The sequence below is a fragment of the Salvia splendens genome, chromosome 21 (assembly GCF_004379255.2).
Source record: "Salvia splendens isolate huo1 chromosome 21, SspV2, whole genome shotgun sequence".
Taxonomy (NCBI): Eukaryota; Viridiplantae; Streptophyta; class Magnoliopsida; order Lamiales; family Lamiaceae; genus Salvia; species Salvia splendens.
In genome coordinates this window covers 2,796,445-2,815,452 of record NC_056052.1, presented here as the reverse complement: position 1 = coordinate 2,815,452, position 19,008 = coordinate 2,796,445, and the positions used below count along the sequence as shown (strand labels likewise).

Genomic DNA, 19,008 nt, shown 5'->3' with positions numbered 1-19,008 from the left:
ACTTCATATAAATGAAATACAAATACACTCAACTTTTTCTGATTTTAGCTAATTAGCTTGATTAATTTAATTTATTTATTTACTCTTTCAAATACTACTCAGAATCTGCTAAAGAAAATTAGCACAACAATATAATCAGTCAAAGGTTGAAATTTTCATACATGTATAGCAAATATTAGTATCCATTTACATGCAATTGATTCAACAGTATTTATAAATATATGTGTAATATATGTAAGATATCTTAATGGCATTCTTTGGTTTTACTTAGGTTTCCTTGAGGCAAACCTTTGTAATTACTAAATTTTGATTCCTAACATGCAAAATTAGTTAACTATCGGGATCATTATTTTATAGTTATACCTTAAATCAAGTATATCTGCCTCCTTCATAGTCATCTTCTAGATATTCTACCTGATTTTCTGTCTTCCATCATTGAAGTACCTATACAAATGATATATAACTCTCCGATTAAATAAAGAATAGAAATTGGAACCTGTTGACATATGTTTAAAACCTATAATATAGGATGGAAATTGTAAGCATTACATATATGTGTTGTCGTTTAGCTTGTGAATTAATTAGGAGAAAAAGTATTGCAATAAATGATTAAATCTCAATTTTAACCTAAATAAATGGAAGGCAAACTAAACTCTCTAGCACAATTCCAATTTAACTCAAATATAAGGCTAATTAATATATAAATTTAATAACTTAATTATAAAAAAATTTAATGGTAGTGCACTATTTAAATGTGTTTTAACACTTCTTCAAGAAGTTAGCATTTTATTGAGCTATTATTTGTCCAATTATTTTTGCCTTAAAATTATTTTTGAGTAGAAGATACCTCATCTTTCCATTTTCCCTCCAAAAAGGGCATTAAGGACTTTTCATCAAACTTGCACTTTAGATTAGTATAGATAATTCAAATTCGTATGGAATTTAAAACTAGCTTAGTAGTAAGCACATCCAGAGTGGACTCACACCAAGTTTATAGCAACGAATATTCTATTTTTGAGTTAATTACATACACTATTACAGCTAAGAATATTGTTAATGCAATTAAAGATGCTAATTTATTTTAAAATATTCTATTAATGCTTAAAAAATGCTCTTACTGTTGGTGTGTCAACTAATATTAGCCCATTCTAAACCCATTTTGATCCCCAAACCCTAGGATTAAGCAAGTGAAAGGTCATGTTGGAATCTGTGAGACTCTCTAACTTAACACGTTTTTAAGAACACTTTTTGCTTTAAGTATTTCACTCTCTTCTTGCAGCAAATTGTGTTTATATTTTTTAGGTGTCTGCAATGAAAAAAATGAAGAAATCTACAATCTTAAAAGAGTTGTTCCTATCAAGGTTTATCAACTGAAGTATCAGGTATAGATTATACCTTTGAGTTATTTGATAAGTTTTCTGTTATAGCTATTTTTATCTTTCTTAATTCGATGTTATAATGAAACTTATCTCTTCAGGCATGCAATCCTAGGGTTTGTAAATATAGATATATGATCCGTGTCTGCAATATTTTGGGGATCATCTTTGAATCCTTTAATTGCAGCCACTCTAACTCCGTTTCTGAAAAATATGTCATGAAAAATGTTATATTTCTTCGTAATCTTCTACCTTCTGTCAATAAAAATTGAAAAACATGTATTGTACCTGTAATTGAAACCGAAATCGATCAATTTGATTTGCATCTCGACGGATTTGTTGAGGTTAGGGTTTCAATCATTCTGTCTTCGATGAGGTTGTATAGATGTGTTTTGCGTTCGGCCAAGTCGTCGTCTGATGGAAGGAATCGAGCCGAGATTGAGAGATAATTTTTAGGGTTTTAGAAAGGAAATCAGGAGTCTTTTAGGTCCAAATGATAGGATCATCGTTGCTAAGCGTAGAGAGGGTCGGTATTGTGTCATCGACGGCGGCGATTTGGTGATCGTTTCGATTTTTCGGCAGGTTAAGGGATGGATTTCGTCGGTAGGGTATTGATAGTTGCAGCGGCACCTCCTTTCTTTTGGAGGAGGAAAATAATTTATGCTTTTTACTCCTAAGTGTATTAGTTAATTAATCATAGTCTAATTAAAAGAATTAATTTGCTACTAATGTAATGTTATGTATTTTGGTTCACTGTTGGGCCTATTAATGTAGAATGGGCCTATTTAATAAATCCGATTGGGCCATTTTTATTCTTTGTTTGGGTTTGTGTTTTAAATTTGATTGGGCTATTTATTAGTGTATTGACATTTATATTTATTGTGCATTTTTAATTAATAATTTTTAATTTAAATTAATAATATTTAAAATTGTTACATATTTTTTAATGTATGTATTTGGTATTTGTATTTTAAAATGAATAGATTATTTCTTCAATAAGCTATTTTATTCAAAATATGATGTAATAGAATATAGATTAGTTTTTCAACATTTAAAGTATGATGACATTTATTTTGCTTATTCAAGATTTTTTCTATTTAAAGAGTATTTTCTAAAACCTTATAAGAATATCTTGGTATTACTTAGAGTATTATTTGAATTTTTATATAATTTATTTATAGTTAATAAGAATAATTTGGTTTACACTTAGTAGAAGCTCTAATTTTGAACTTATAAGAATATCTTGGTATTGTTTAGAGTCTAATTTGAACTATTTTATAAAAATTTTATAGTTAATAAGAATAGTTTGGTTTCTATATATATTTAATAGAAGTATTTGTTGAATTATTTTTTGTTTAATTCAATTGTACAAAATATTTTGTTTTTAGGAATTTATGTATCTATTATTAGTAGTTTCAAATGAGTAAATTATGTCTTCATGAAGTTGTTTTATACATAATATGATGTAATATAATATAGGAAAATTTTCAACATTATTGTTAAAGTATATGACATATTTTTTATTATTCAATGTTATTACTAATTAAGGAGTATTTTTGAAAAATTATATGACATTTATTTTCTTATTCAAGATTTTTTCTATTTATAGAGTATTTTCTAAATCCTTTTAAGAATATTTTAGATTTGGTATTTGTGTATTTTCTATTTGTAGTTTAGAAAGAGTAAATTATGTCTTGATGAAGTTGTTTTATTTATAATATGATGTAATATAATATAGAAAAAAAATTATAATATTTTTGTTTAACTATATGACATATATTTTCTTATTCTAAGATTTTTAGTAATTAAGGAATATTTTCTAAAACCTTCTATTAATATATTGGTATTGCGTAGAGTTTTATTTGAAGTATTTTATAAATATTTTATAGTTAATAAGAATAATATCGTTTGTATACATACATGATAGAAGTGGGTCGGTTCGATGCTGGGCCTGGTCGGTTCTTGGTTTGACTATAGGGTACGGTTACATTTATTTCATATACAAATATAAATGGTAACCGTTGATGTTAACGCAAACATCAGGTAGTATAGCTCATACTTAGAAAGAGCAATGTCAATAGAAAATCCTTCATTTTTCAAGGTTCTTGCCACCTTGGATTTCACGAAGCAACCGGTAAGCCATTATTCTAATTAAGCCTATATATATACATATTACAATCGATCATTTGCTCAATGTATTTTTTTAGGAATTATTAAATAAGAAGTATTTTCTTAAACCTTATAAGAATCTTTTGGTAGTGCTTAAAATAAAAAATGTTAATAAGAACGAACCCGACCATTATTTTTTGACATCATTTTTGAAAATATTTTTTGTCATTCAGTTGTACTAAATATTTTTTTAAGCATGTGTTGGTGGATCCGTTGAAAGGCCTATTATTATAAGTGATATTGTACCAGAAGAACGGATTATATCTCTTACGGAAGCCAGCACTATTGTTTCGTCTTCTTTGTATCAGTGTGGAGGTATTCTTTTATCACTATTGAGATGGAATTTTATTAACTTTATGTTTATGTAAGTTTAATGAATTGGGTGTACTGCATTGGGAACTATTTTTATTGTTTATTTTTGTTAGTATTATCATAATAACTGATAATTAAAAATTATTATATTTAACCAATTCTTTGATCATAATGCTTTTTAGTTTTTATTTTTTATATTCATTTTGTAAATGTGTTAATAAAAATACGAATAAACTGATTTTTAATATTTAACTGTAGATTATTGGGATATTGGTGACGCATTGTTCTCCTGTTCGCATTGTGGTGCGTTGTTTTGGTATGAGGAACGTCTTGGCAAACTGAATAAACCGAAGAGTCTGAGATATTCCCTTTGTTGTATGAATGGGAATATTGAGATTCCTCTAATGATCAGGCCACCTGAAGTTTTATTGCGTTTGATGTTCTCTAACGATGCCAAAAGTGACCACTTCTTGAAAAACATTCGTTCATATAATTCTATGTTTTGTTTTACTTCTTTAGGAGGTAAAATTGATAATAGTGTTAACACCGGTGGTTCTCCTCATGTGTTTCGATTACACGGTCAAAATTACCACTTTATTGGTAGTATGCTCTCGTTGCGTGGTGAATTTCACAAGTTTGCTCAATTGTATATTTATGACACAGATAATGAGATCAATAATAGAATTGTCTAAGTGAGGTATGTCTTTTTATTTAAATGAAAATTGTGTTAAATTTTAGTTAATTTTTTTATATTGTATTTTGATGTAGTTATTATTTTTTCAGGGAGAGAGATGATGCCAATAATCTTCATTCTGAGATTGTACGTGACCTACAATTTATGTTGGATGAGTATAATGTGTTGGTGAAGTCTTTTCGTTTGGCTAAAGAAATGATCAATCAAGATAATCCATCAAATGTGAAATTGAGATTTGCTTGGTAAAAGAGGTAGGGATGAAAGGGCTTATAACCTATCTTCTGTTTCTGAGGTAGCCATGCTTATGGTTGGCGATTTTGACCACACATTGGGTGATAGAGACATTATTGTTGAAAAACAGTCAGGAAAGCTTCAATGGATTAGTGAACTTCATCTTTCTTATCTTGCATTGCAATATCCATTGTTGTTCTCATATGGGGAGGATGGTTATACAGAATTCATAGGTTTTCTGATTCTTCTACATCCACGTCGAGCAATGGGAAGAGAGTTAGCCCTAAAGAGTTTTTTTCGTACCGCATGTATGATTGAGTTACTGAGTTTTCTATTATTTTGTATGCGAAGCGATTGTATCAACAATTTATTGTGGATGCATACACTATGATTGAATCTAGTCGGTTAACGTTAGTTCAAACTCAACAAAAGAAATTGCATGCTGAAATCTATAGCGGGTTAGAGGAGGCCGTTCTACGTGGTGAAACTGATAGTCCCAAACATGGAAAACGTGTTATATTGCCTTCTAGTTTTGTTGGTGGTGCCCGGTATAAGATTCAGAATTATCAAGATGCAATGGCTATATGTAGATGGATGGGATATCCAAATCTTTTTTATTACATTTACCTGCAATCCTAAGTGGCCTGAGATTCAGAGGTTTGTTAGGTCTAGGTGTCTAAAATCAGATGATCGTCCTGATATCGTTAGTAGGATGTTTAAAGTGAAGTTGGATGGTTTCATAAGGGATGTGAAGACTAAGAAAATATTTGGAGCCATTAAAGCATGTTCATTTTTATATTTTTTAATGTTTTATTAAATATGAATTTAAGGATGTTATCGTACAATTTAACCATATTCTTTTTATTTTTTGTGATGCAGTTATTTACACCATTGAGTTTCAGAAACGTGGATTGCCTCATGCACATATTTTGCTTTTTTTAAGCAATGAGGATAAGCAACCTCATCCACGACGCATTGATGAAATTATATCTGCTGAAATTCCTGATCCATTGATTGATCCTTATTATTATGAGTGCGTTAAGGAACTTATGATGCATGGTCCGTGTGGTGTGGTTCGAAAATCATCCCCTTGCATGGTTGATGGACGTTGTACTAAGTATTATCCGAAGAAATGTGTTTCTGATACAGTATTTGATGATGACGGTTATCCCATTTATAGGCGTAGAGATAATGGTCGGGTTGTGTTGAAGGATGGTGTTTCTTTGGATAACAAATATGTTGTGCCTCACAATCGTTTTCTCCTTGCGAAATATGGTGGTTATATTAATGTCGAGTGTTGCAATCAGTCCCGTTCAATCAAGTATTTGTTCAAATATGTACATAAGGGTTATGATAGGGTGACAACATCTTTTTTCCAATCTGGTGTTGATGGTGCTGAAAAGAATTTGGATGAAGTTAGTTTGTATTATGATTGTAGATATGTATTTGCATGTGAAGCTGCTTGGAGAACTTTTGGATTTGAGATTCAATACAAGGATCCTTCTGTTGAACGGTTGAGTTTTCATCTCCCTAATGAACAACATGTCATTTTTATGAAGCCGATTCTTTGGATAACGTCTTGAATCGTAGGACGATTCATGAGAGTAAGTTCTTAGGTTGGATGGAGGCAAATAAGTTATATTCTGAAGGTAGAAATTTGACATATGGTGAATTTCCAACCAAGTTTGTGTGGAAGAAGGATCATTGGCAACCTAGAAAATAACGTTATTCGGTTGGGAGGTTGTTTTATGTTGCTCTCGGATCTGGTGATATGTATTACTTGAGATGTTTGTTGAATGTCGTTAAGGGAGCTACATGTTATGAGAATCTTAGATTTGTTACTGGTGTTCAGTATGATTCATTTAGAGATGCATGCTTTGCTTTAGGATTGTTGGATGACGATAAGGAGTATATTGATGGAATTGTTGAGGCTTCTTTTTGGTCGTCTGCCCATTCACTGAGATTGCTATTCGTAAGTCTGTTGTCATCAGAATATGTATCTCGATCGGATGTTTTATGGCAAAAGTGTTGGAAACATTTATCTGATGTTGTTGTTTATAATCAGAGAAAATTAAGGAATCGACTAGGTATTTATGAACTGAAATATTTTTGTTCTATTTTTTAAATATTTTTATTTTATATACAAAAAAGTACATACATTTTTTTCTTACTACAGATTTGGTGTTGAGCGATGATGAAATTCAGAATATTGTGTTGGCCGATGTTGAGAAATTATTAATGAACGTTGGTAAAAGTTTGCATGACTACCATGGTATGTCGTATCCAGAACCACAGTATTTTGAAACATTTCAAAATACTTTGATCAGTGATGAGTTTTCTTACGATCCTGATGCTTTAGGAAGAGAACACTTGGAATTTCTATCAAAGTTTACGGATCAGCAACTTAATGTTCATGATACCATAATGTCGTCTGTGAATTCGAATGAAGGAAAAATGTGTTTTGTTTATGGGAATGGGGGTACCGGAAAAACATTCATTTGGAGGTCTTTGTCAGCAGGGATTCGTTCGACGGGATGAATTGTGTTAAATGTGGAGTCCAGTGGCATAGCTTCTTTATTGTTAACTGGGGTAGAACTGCTCACTTACGCTTTAAGATTCCTATCAATGTTAATAAAGATTTTATGTGCAATATTAAACAAGGAACTGATCTTACTGAGCTTATCATAAGGTCGAAACTTATCATATGGGATGAAGCTTCGATGATTCATAAACATGGAATAGAAACCGTTGATAAGACTCTTAGAGATATTCTTCGTGTGTGTAGTGAGTCCAGTATGCACAAACCATTTGGTGATCTATATTTTTTGTGGTGATTTTAGACAAATTTTACATGTTGTTCCTAAAGGGAGTCGGCATAATATTGTGAATGCCACCATTAACTCATCATATTTTTGGAGTAGTTGTACAATTTTGAGGTTGACTAGAAACATGAGACTGTTGAGTGTCAAAAACCAGATGAAGCTTCTAAGTTGAAGGAATTTTCATCTTGGGTTGCTTTATAGGTGATGGAGTTGTTGGTGGTCCGAATGATGGTGAAGTCGTTATAGATCTTCCTTCCGACATTGTTTTGTCTAATTCTGGAGATCCTCTTAAAACCATTGTTGAAAACATATACCCTTCCTATATGGATCCAGAAGAGTTGAGCAATTGTTTGCATGATCGTGCTATACTTGCTCCCACGCTTGATGTTGTTGATGAGGTTAACCAGTTCATGATTTCGATGGATCAGTCTCAAGGGCGTGTATATTTGAGCTCTGATGGCATTTCAAATTCAGATTCCACTTCGAATGGTTCTGCTGAGATTCATTCTGTTGAATTTTTGAATAATTTGAAATGTTCGGGTATCCCTAATCATGAAATGATGTTGAAAGTTGGAACTCATGTGATGTTGTTAAGAAACATAGATCATTCTAATGGCTTGTGTAATGGCACTAGATTGATAATTACCCGTTTAGGTGATTATGTTTTGGAGGCGCATGTCTTCGGGGGTCATAATATTGGTGATAAGGTTCTGATTCCACGAATGTCATTGATACCGTCTGATCCAAGGCTACCTTTCAAATTTCAACGACGCCAATTTCCTCTGGTTGTGTCATATGTAATGACCATTAATAAAATCCAAGGCTAATCATTGTCCCATGTTGGATTATTTTTTTTAAAACCGGCCTTCAGTCATGGACAACTTTATGTTGCTATATCTAGAGTCACAAGTCATGAAGGATTGAAGATTTTAGTTTGCGGGGATAAAAAACCGGTCTTCAGTCATGGACAACTTAATGTTGTATACAAAGAAGTCTTTCAAAATGTATGAATTACTTGCATTAGAGAGATGTTTGTAACGTTTTTGTTAAGAAGATGTTTGAATTCTATGTGTTGTTGTTCGAATTTATAAGATGTATTTAATTTATTTTTGTGTTTAGTAATTATCAATCTTATGTTTGTATATCCTATTCTATTTTTTTTCTTTCCCTCATATCTTCCGTTATAGGAGATCGATAGATCAATAGATGTAGTAGTAAAAGTATGATTTTGAAATGTTAATAATCATATTTATACAATATTTCAATAGTTTTTATTGATGAATATAAAAAAAATCAACAATATTTTATTTTTAAAAAAATATATTTTATTATTTCCTGAAGATAATTTGGCCCGTGCATAGCCCGGGTGGTAAAACTAGTTATATTTAAATAGGAAATCAACTATTCTATTAGTGTGAAGGAATATTATACTACTAGTAGAAGTAATTTGCAGTTAGTGTGTGTGTGTGTGTGTTTATCGTGAGGTACAGTAAAATAGATGAGCATTGAGGGGAGAGTAAGGGAATGGAAATTTAATTGGTTAGATTTCCACTAAGAAAGTAACAAAAGTGTGTGTATTTGTATTGTAGAATTGTAGTATTGTAATGTGTAATGGCTACACTGTGAATATGCGCACCAGGTCACCCTCACTACATATGTTCATTCGCCCCTCTTGACCTCATCATCCACCTCCCTTACCCACCCACCCACCCCCAACACCAACGACAATTTAATCTACTAAATTAAATAAGTGAATAATTCCGGGATTTTTGTAGAAATTTGGATTTATTTAAAGGTATTTTGCTTTGTAAAGATCTACTAATACTCTCATTTATCCAATTTAAAGCTAAACATTTCATTTTATTATGATGACTCATTTTAATAATGATGTATATCTTTTAAATAAGAATATTATTTTATATATTTTATACTCTTCACTAACTAAAAAAATTAAAGATGACAAATTATGTGAATTGGGTCATTTTCAGATCAGCCAAATATTGACACAAATAACTAAAATTTGACTTGTTAGGAAAATTTTCAATTCGAATATAAACTCGTCATGCTTCCTTTAAACTCGAACATGATCTGCATACGACACGATATATTATGGGTTAGACATGACACGATAAAGACCTAAACCTGATTTATGCAATAAAAACCTGATATTAAATGATTAAACTCGATTTACATAATAAAAACATGTTATATATGGTTAAAACTTCATATTAAACTATTAAACATGATTTTTAAACATGGCTCAGACAATTTAAATCTGATTTGTACAAACTTAGAGAATAAAATTAAATATTGAAATAATAATATGATTTATAAGGAATTACTTAAACTCAATCTGAAATTATCGACTCTCTATCTGATAACTAGATAAGGAGACAAACTCAATAACGATTTATATAAATCCATTAATCTTATATATGTTTATGTCAAATTTTCTTACCATATCAAATTTTATAAATCATAAACAAAACAACATTACATCAAATTTCATTACATCAAATTTCATAGTATTAATCCGAAAATATTTTACATAAAATACGAGACTTAATAATACACGGACACCGCATGCAAAGACAGTATACAAATTCCTGATTTTTAAATGATTGGTGTCATTTTTCGCGGGAAGTGAAGTGACGGAAGCAAATTGTTGCCGGTGCGTGTCGTCACGCTCCTTCTTACATCAAAAAGCCTAATTATGCTCTTCAATTAATAATTAACATACTAATTGATTCACTATTCCCAACACTTTTTTTATAAATCAAAATCGACTAATAAATAATTCAATCAACTTGCAATACTTTAACCATAATTAATTCTTTTTGAGCTGGTTTAAGCATAATATTTTCATAAAAGAGTTTATGGATGTTCCATAGAAGATTTGATCTTTAAAAAGGCTCATGTATGATTCTATCCAAACATTGATATTTCAAAAATTGAACTTATTGTATTAGCACCTAAGATAGAAAGCTGTTAGGTCAGAGTCTTTGCATTATTCAATTTTAAACAAGAAAATTAGATTAATATTAAGTATGGATGACCTTCCTTTGAAGTTTGGCAACATCTTTTATTCCTAGCCTAACCCCAACTTTTGCCCTAATGACTCTTCAATTCTTTTAGAGACATAAGTAAACTCATAGTTGCCACCACGTCTTTGCCTTTATTTTTCTTTATTTAATACTGCAATTTGCAGACATTTTGTTTGTTTCCATATTGACTTTGATCAAATCATTGTGATATTAGATTCATTATCTCACAATTAAAATTGTTTGTGTTCCAACTTTTACTCACTCTAGCCATTCAATGGTGAAAATGTATCTCTCCACCTAATCAATCAACTAGTCAATCAATTCCAAGATAACTGATGCATTTTTTTTAGGCAAGAGTCAGATATGTTGAAACTCAAACTCAGTGAACTATAACATGTTCCTAGAGTTTGAAACTACCTCCTTGTGCAGAAATTTTGATTTAACTGTGTTGTAGACTGTTTACTACACCCTTCGCTACACTAGTCTATTCAATCAAGAATAGTCTAATTTATTTTCTCCTATGCGACAACAATACTAGTATTCCTCATAAACCAATTATCACTATCCAACATATTATTAATAGGTATTGGTTTGCAAAAAACTCGCAGTTACTAATACATCAAAGTATTGCATAATCAGCCACGCATAGTCAATGCTATCCTCATAGGTTTAGAAATAACAATAGTCAAGATATTGAACATTCGTATTATACATTAGACTAACATGTTGAGCTTTCTATGATCATTAATCCATCATTATAGATAATTGTGAATATAATTTGTGACTAACTAACCAAGTAGACCTTATCCAAATGTTAATTTTCACTCACATAAATTAAGGTGGAAAGAGAGTGAGGGCATATGCAACTTTTTGGACATATCACATGCCAAACAATATCATGGAACAAATGCTTCTTTCTAGCTAAGTAAAAAGTCAATAGAAAGCAAGACACAAAATTTGGGTATTTTAAATCAACCTCATATAGTATATGTAAAGATTGACACCTAGGTGTCAATCTACTACTGCACTCCAATGATGTTTCTGCTTTTATCCCTTGCATGGAAAATAATTAAATCACAGGTACTAAGTCAAAAGTGGAAAGCTTGAGGAATAAAAAAAGAGTCACAAAATTCGATTCACTGTTGATGGTGTTAATTTACTGTTCAGCATTACTGAAAATCCAACTTAGGTGTCTCCTTTTAATTTAATTTTATTAATTCTTTGTTTTTTATTTTCTATGCTTTTATTTTTAGTTCTTTCTTTTTTTTTCTTTTATTGCATTAGTCATCAATAATCTGGTCGGTATTAAATTGCACATTATAATTAGGTAGGACTAGGTCAACATAGGACAGCTTTACAGATTTGATAATCAAGGATACCATTTTATTAATTAGTTGCACATGAGTTAACACGTTCAATTCAAAGCTAGACTTTTCTTGATGTAATAATTAATAAACATTGCTCTAAATCTAATAAACAAAGCAACAAAAAAGGAAATGAGGAACATGGAAATATAATGATTTTTAAAAATAAGTTTGCATATTATTTTGTTGATTAATTATATTATACATTTACTAGGATTAAAGCAAGTACTAATAGTTCATTTTGGTTATAGAATGGTATTTCATTTTCATCGCTTTAAAGCAAGTTTAATCAATTGAAACCAACCTTGTTTTTGGTTCCTTCAAGATTAATATAATAAGAAATGGGATATCTTGTTAAAGTAATAAATAATCTGATTAAGTCTATAATGGATAGAGAGAATTATTTATAATATTTAAATGTGCACCAAATTGCCCTTTTGATTTTATATATATAAGCCTCTATTTCTCCTCACACGTACGCACGTGTGCACTAGCTAGGTAAAAAGAGGATACTAAGGAATAGAAACTTCTTTGTGCACTTGCAATTGCAACATTCTTTTTTTTATTTGCTTTTTTGGATACTAGAATTGAATGACATCCACAAGATCTTATTGCATATTTGCCCCAATTGGAATGTACATTAGTAGTGTTTGTCACTGTTTCTTGACACTATTTTGTTTCGATTTAAAATGATGGTTTCAAGACTACTATGCTAAATCTTTTTCTCATAACGAATATTATTTGATTGACCCCATGAAGTATTGTTGTTATTAGGTGTATGAGTGTATCTGTTTTGTTAAGTGGACATCAATCAATGACCTCACTATGTTTCCTAAATCAATTAAACCATCTATTATAAATAGAGTGTTTGTAATGAAATTGGAGCAACATGTTATTGCCAAATTAAACTGAAGTATTGGCCTTATGTGGAAATAGGCATTTTGTGATTAATGCCACATGGAAACCCATTATACTAGCAAATAAGGGTAATTTTGTCAATTATAGTGTGTTTTCTGAGATATGGGTTCTGAGGGGTGTGATCCGTTTTCTTAAGTTGCTAACTTGCGAATTCATCAATGTAATATATTAAAAATATCAACACGATGATACTGAAATGTCAACATAAACTTAAGTTGATATTTTAATACATTATGCTGACATTGATATTTAAATGTCAACACAGTTTATTAAAATGTCAACACAAATATGAGAAGACAGAACTTGAGGCCATCTGAGTTATTCAAAAAGAAATTGTTTAAACATATGTATAGTCAATACTAAACGGTAAAATTCATGGGGGACCATGGGCCCTCCTAGCCCATACGTGGCTTCGCCACTGCGTGGAATTATGTAGGAATTGACATGAATATATATTTTAGAGTGGCGGATCAAGGATATAATTTTGTAGGGTGGAATTGTGCTATCTTTAAATCAGATAAATAAATAATTTTGTAAGGGTGGAATTGTGCTATCTTTAAATCAAATAAATAAATTAACTTAAAAGGTTATAGTTTCACGTAAGATCTCACATATGCATGCATGCATATAAATGGCTGCATATAAAAATAAAACACACTTTGATTTGCACCAAAGTCTTGTGCACATTCGTTCAAGAAATGCAAATAATCAAAGCCTATTTATATAGTTTAATATTACACTAATGGTTTGTCTACTGTAGAATAAGATACGTTGATAAGATAATGGGAATTGTTTAATAATCTCATGGTGCTCATGGAATTTCGTCATGGAGGGAAGGGGCCACTTGGGCCCTCCTCAAATTCTAGGGTACTTTTTTCTAATTTTACTTATTATATTTTGGCAAAATATGATTAAATTTTGTGGGTTTAAGAATAATTGATTACAATCAAGGGTTTGGAAAAAAAATTCAGTAGTACTATATTTCTTGCTAGAATTCGATAAGCTAATTTAGCTTTCCAACACTAGATACTTTTGATCACATGTCAAAATTGAAATATCCTGTGTCTTTTAAGAAGTCTCCAAAATTCGAACCATACACTATATCTAATCCTATATTTTTTATTTATAATAATCATCATGGGTTGAATAAATATCATCGGGCCTTGTAATAGGCTCTATTAGTTAGTCAATTGGTCCAACCCAAATGCCAACATACAGTAAAATTACTTATTTCATCAATAATAATATACATGGATTATATAGGTAAAATACAACATCATTTATTCTGCATATAAATATATTCTACACTTTATTAATTGTCAAATTTATACTATTCAAATGAGATTTCATATAACACATAGTATATGCTAGATGTAGCATCGCATTGACCTATGTGTGTGATTTTAATCAAATAAAAAAAGTCAAAGTGGAGATGATTTTATAGACTCCTCTGCGCGGTTGCGCACCCTGGGCTCGGTCAGACCCGGCCAGATCAAATCCAATCCGATCCTAATCCTATACTACGGAGTATATTTTAATAACAAGTTTTATTCATCAAAATTAATAATTTTTATAAACAATTAGTTTTAACATAATTTTTTTTCATCATAACAATACCGTCATAAGACTCACAACAATAGTACTTTTGAGCAATGCTACTTGGACTCATAATAATTGCAACTCTTATAATACGGGTTGTAAGTCGGGTTTTGGTCGGATCCACATACATGATACAGGTCAACCTCACGCATCGTGGGGCCACGTGTACCCGAGCTTTTGTGGGGATATTTTAAAGTGAGTTTTCCCACTAAGGGAGGCCAAAGAAGTGTGATGAAGAATTGAAGAGATTCATTGCCATATACACATGAAAATGCTTAAGTTTAGATTCTTCCCATGATTTTGGATGCAACTATACATGGAGAAGAGTGTACATTCCCTAAGGGCATCAGTAACCCCGTCCCCATTTCCGGCCCCAAGTCCCCTCCACGTCATCATTCCTCTACAGTTGCGGCCCAGGCCCCAACTGCTGTAACCCTGCAGGCCGCAACTCGGGCCGCAACTAATAAATGACACTATTCACAACTCCAACCTATTTAACTCGAAAACGCAATTCGTTGAACAATTGAAACCGGAAAAATGCATTGTTCATTCGAAATTAACATTACATTACTAGACGAAGCAAATTTAAAATACAAGAAACCCGGGCCACGACTACTACTTCTTCATTTGGGCGCGAAGGTAGGCGATCATCTCACGGTGCAACTCGAGCTCCTCGTCCGACATCTTCGATGTATCCCTCGCTGTCAACTCTGTCAGCTGGCTCATCCGCCATGTAATATTCATCTCCGACAAAGTGTCGGACATCTTATCCAGAGACGGATTGGTCGGTGGTGGCACCATAGCGGAGTTGCTCGCAGTTGCCTTCCCCTTTGCTTTCCTCTTGGCCGCCTTTGTTCCCATCGGGCGGCTCTGAATGCTAGGAGAGGAGCCGAAGACGTCGTCGTCCGTCACGTTGAGGTCGATCGCCGGACCTCCTTCGCTCGAAGAGTAGTTTCCGGAGGCGGAAACTTTGGTTCTCTTCGCCGCCCCAGTTGCCACCGGCTCGGCACCGCTGGTGTACTTAGGGCTCTTCTCGACGAACTTCCAAACGTCGATGTACTTGAAGGCCTTCTTCCCGTCAGCGAAGAATGCATCCTTTGCCATCTGGACGAGGTCCGCCTCGCTGTGCCCGCTCGGCCACATCCGGACTACGTTGGCCCACTTTCCGTTCCACTTGCTCATATCCGCCTGGACCCGGCCCCAATGCTTGCGCAGCTTCACGTAGCTACGCTCGATCGACCCTTTAGGACGGCCAGCGTTATACTTCTCAGCAATCCGCTCCCAAAAAACCTTGCTGGTTTGCTGGTTGCCGATGATAGGATCCTCGGCGATGTCGATGTAGTTCCTCGCAAGCCACATTGTCTCTTGCGGACTGTACTTCTTCGGCCCATCCTCCTCGCCCACCTTCCCCTTGCCCCGCTCTTGAGCGGGCTCCATCTCACTGACTCGAACTCTTCGGTGGTGACCGGCGATGTTCCGTCGACGTTGCTACCGACTCCCGGACTAGGCGTCGGCTGCGATGGTGGCGACGCCGGTATGTACCAATTGTTCGAGTTAACGAACTCCTCCATCTCACGTTGATCGCTGTTGAACCAATCCATTTACACCGACACAAAGGGTATAATTGTTCGAGTTAATAGAGGATTGAAATGTAACGTATGATTGAAATTGAATGCACGTAAGATTTATGCACAACAAAGGCTCGTATTTATAGACATCGAATTAAAAAAAATGGATTTGCGGCCCGGCCCGTCACCATGCAACGCTGGGCCGGGACTCGCGCCTTGCGGCCCGTCACCGTGCAACGCCGTCCCGGGCCGGGACGCGGGACGCTAGCCAGGCCGGGAACGCGGCCCCGGGAGCGGCCTGGGCCGTGACTCTCCTCCGTGCAACGCTCGGGACGGGCCGGGACCCGGTCCCTTGCGTTACGCATGCTCTAAGGTTTTTTCCTTTCTAGATACGTCCTATTTAGTGCACTTCTATCTCTCCTTTGTTTGGAAAATCTTTCTTTTTCCCATTTCTAATTTTTTTTAATAAAAGTCTGATTTTAATTAATGGGTTTTATTTCTTTCCACTCTAACAATCTCTTGTTCCTACTAAACTATAATCCTAGCTTCAAAAAGAAACCATTGACCTAAGTCAGCTATGATATAAATGATCTATGTATAGGATGGGTATCAAAAATTGAAACTTAAGCACTTACATTTTTCCTTTTTTTAGTTAATACTATTTCAATTAAAATTTGCAAATAATTTCATAAAAAGAACTAAAAGCATATATAATTTGAATTAAAAATTACATAACTGAAAGAACAGGATGAAATTATGTAAATTGACTTACCCCTGATGGTTACAACAAAAATTATTATAGAAAAAAACTAAAAGCTCTAAAATGCACATAGTTTACTTTGCTCTCACATCAAAAATCGACGTTTGATTTTCTGCAATTCTGCAGATTCTACACAACATTTCAAAGCCAATTCAAATATGGATGATACACATTGCACAATCTTGTCAATTTCTCCTTGAAAATCCTTCAATAAATTGACATCTATCACTTCATCAAGAGTGGATGGAAGTGAGAGTTCTATCCATCTCTTGAAGCTCAAATCTCCTCCAAACATATCATCACTAGGCCTCTTTCCGGTAAAAGTTTCGATCAACATAACACCGTAGCTGTACACGTCACACCTTGTCGAAACGACTTCTAAACCTTACTCTGAAACAAAACAAAAATACCATGATCCATCAAGCATGTAATATAATCATTATACTATATTATATATACATTCACCTGGAGCAATGTAACCTAATGTTGCTAACGTTTCGGTTAGCACCATACTTGATAGAAATCCGTGGGTTCCATCCTAAAACCAATTGGTTATAGGAGGAGGGGCCCATGAGACTTATATAATAGTTTCAGTTTTCTCTTGACACCGATGTGGGACAGTTATATGTTATATATTTTTAGTTTCAATTGCCAACAATACTGTCTTCGTTGCCTAGCAGCTTTGCTATCCCAAAGTCGCTCACATGGCTTCATCTAAAAGCACATTACTAGGCCTCAAGTCGCTGTGAACAATAGGCGTCGAATAGCCATGGTGAAGATACTCCAAAGCAGATGCAACGTCGATCATTATATTCAATCTTTCCGTGAAGTTCAAGCAATGATTGTCAGAATGTAACCATTTCTCAAGGCTCCCATTGGGCATATATTCAAGTACTAAGGCTTTGAACTCGTCGTTGGAACAACAACTTATGACACAGGTCAGACACCTGTGTCGAATGCCACCAAGTATATCACATTCAACGCTGAATCTCGTTGAAATGCCTTCCAATTGCATGTTGAACACCTTGGCAGCGACAACCTTCCCACTGCTAAGAATCCCTTTGTAGACAGAGCAAGAGCTCCCGGTGTCAAGCAAGTTCCTTTCACTGAACTGATCAGTTGCTTGCAGCAGTTCATAGTAAGAGATTCTTTCCGACATAATGGGTATTTCCTCATCAACTTCTTCACTAGTCTCATCTTTCCTTTTGTATCTAACAAATATTATCAAACCCAAAGAAGCAATTGAAATGACGGCCACAACTCCAAAAGCAATGAATGAAGCTGGTTTCACCCTCTTCCACTTTGATTTGTGAGAAGAAGCTGCAGGACAAATTCGGACATGGAACCTCGGATGTCCACACAATGCTGCATTGCCCTCAAAAGAATCCATAGTGAAGTTCATGAAAGAACCACCACTAGGAATTTCTCCGCTCAAGGTATTGAAAGAGACATTAAAATACTCGAGGTACTTCAGAAGGAATTGTTTAAAGATGATTGTAAGTCTTTCAATTGGTGAAGTTGGCCTAATTCAGAAGGAATAATGCCTGCAAAGCGGAAGAAGAGCAATAATATAATAGATATAAACGAAAAACGATCAAAGGATAAACGACTTCAAGGAGGCCAACACTTACTCTAGCTATTTATAGACTCCAACTTTAATAAAACAGTTGGTTGGTATTGTTACCTGTGAAGTAGTTTTCGGAGAGGTCGAAGGTGGTTAGCATTGTAAGATTCCCGGCATCCCTTGAAAGGCTTCCGGTGAATTTATTGCGTCATATATGTAAGTGTTGCAGTGAAGAAGACATATTCATGAAAATATTTAAAGGAAATGAACCCCAAATCTGATTTGATCCAACACCAAAATAAACCAGGTTTTGGAGATTGCCAATCTCATGAGGTAGTGTACCTGTCATGTCAAGTAGTTATGACTCTTCAATGTTCAGATAGATCATACACTTAAAATGTAAATTGTTATGAAAGTATGCAAAAGTTCGATGATGACAACCATGCGAAAAAGAAAGAACACTAGAGTTTTACGTGGTTCGATCGTAAGATCTACGTCCACGGCCAAAGGCAATATGATTCAGTATATTGAGAAATATGCAGAGATTTACAATCACTCAAGAACTCTCTCCAAGAACTCAACACCTC

At 33.7% G+C, this 19,008-nt stretch overlaps 1 protein-coding gene across 1 annotated transcript; it reads right to left on the bottom strand.

Moving 5' to 3' along the window:
* Nucleotides 1–17,557: 17,557 nt before the first annotated feature.
* On the bottom strand, nt 17,558–18,247 carry LOC121785311 (probable LRR receptor-like serine/threonine-protein kinase At3g47570). Its single transcript, XM_042183698.1, has one exon. It carries the CDS (start codon nt 18,245–18,247, stop codon nt 17,558–17,560), a length of 690 nt encoding a protein of 229 aa, XP_042039632.1.
* Nucleotides 18,248–19,008: the final 761 nt, after the last annotated feature.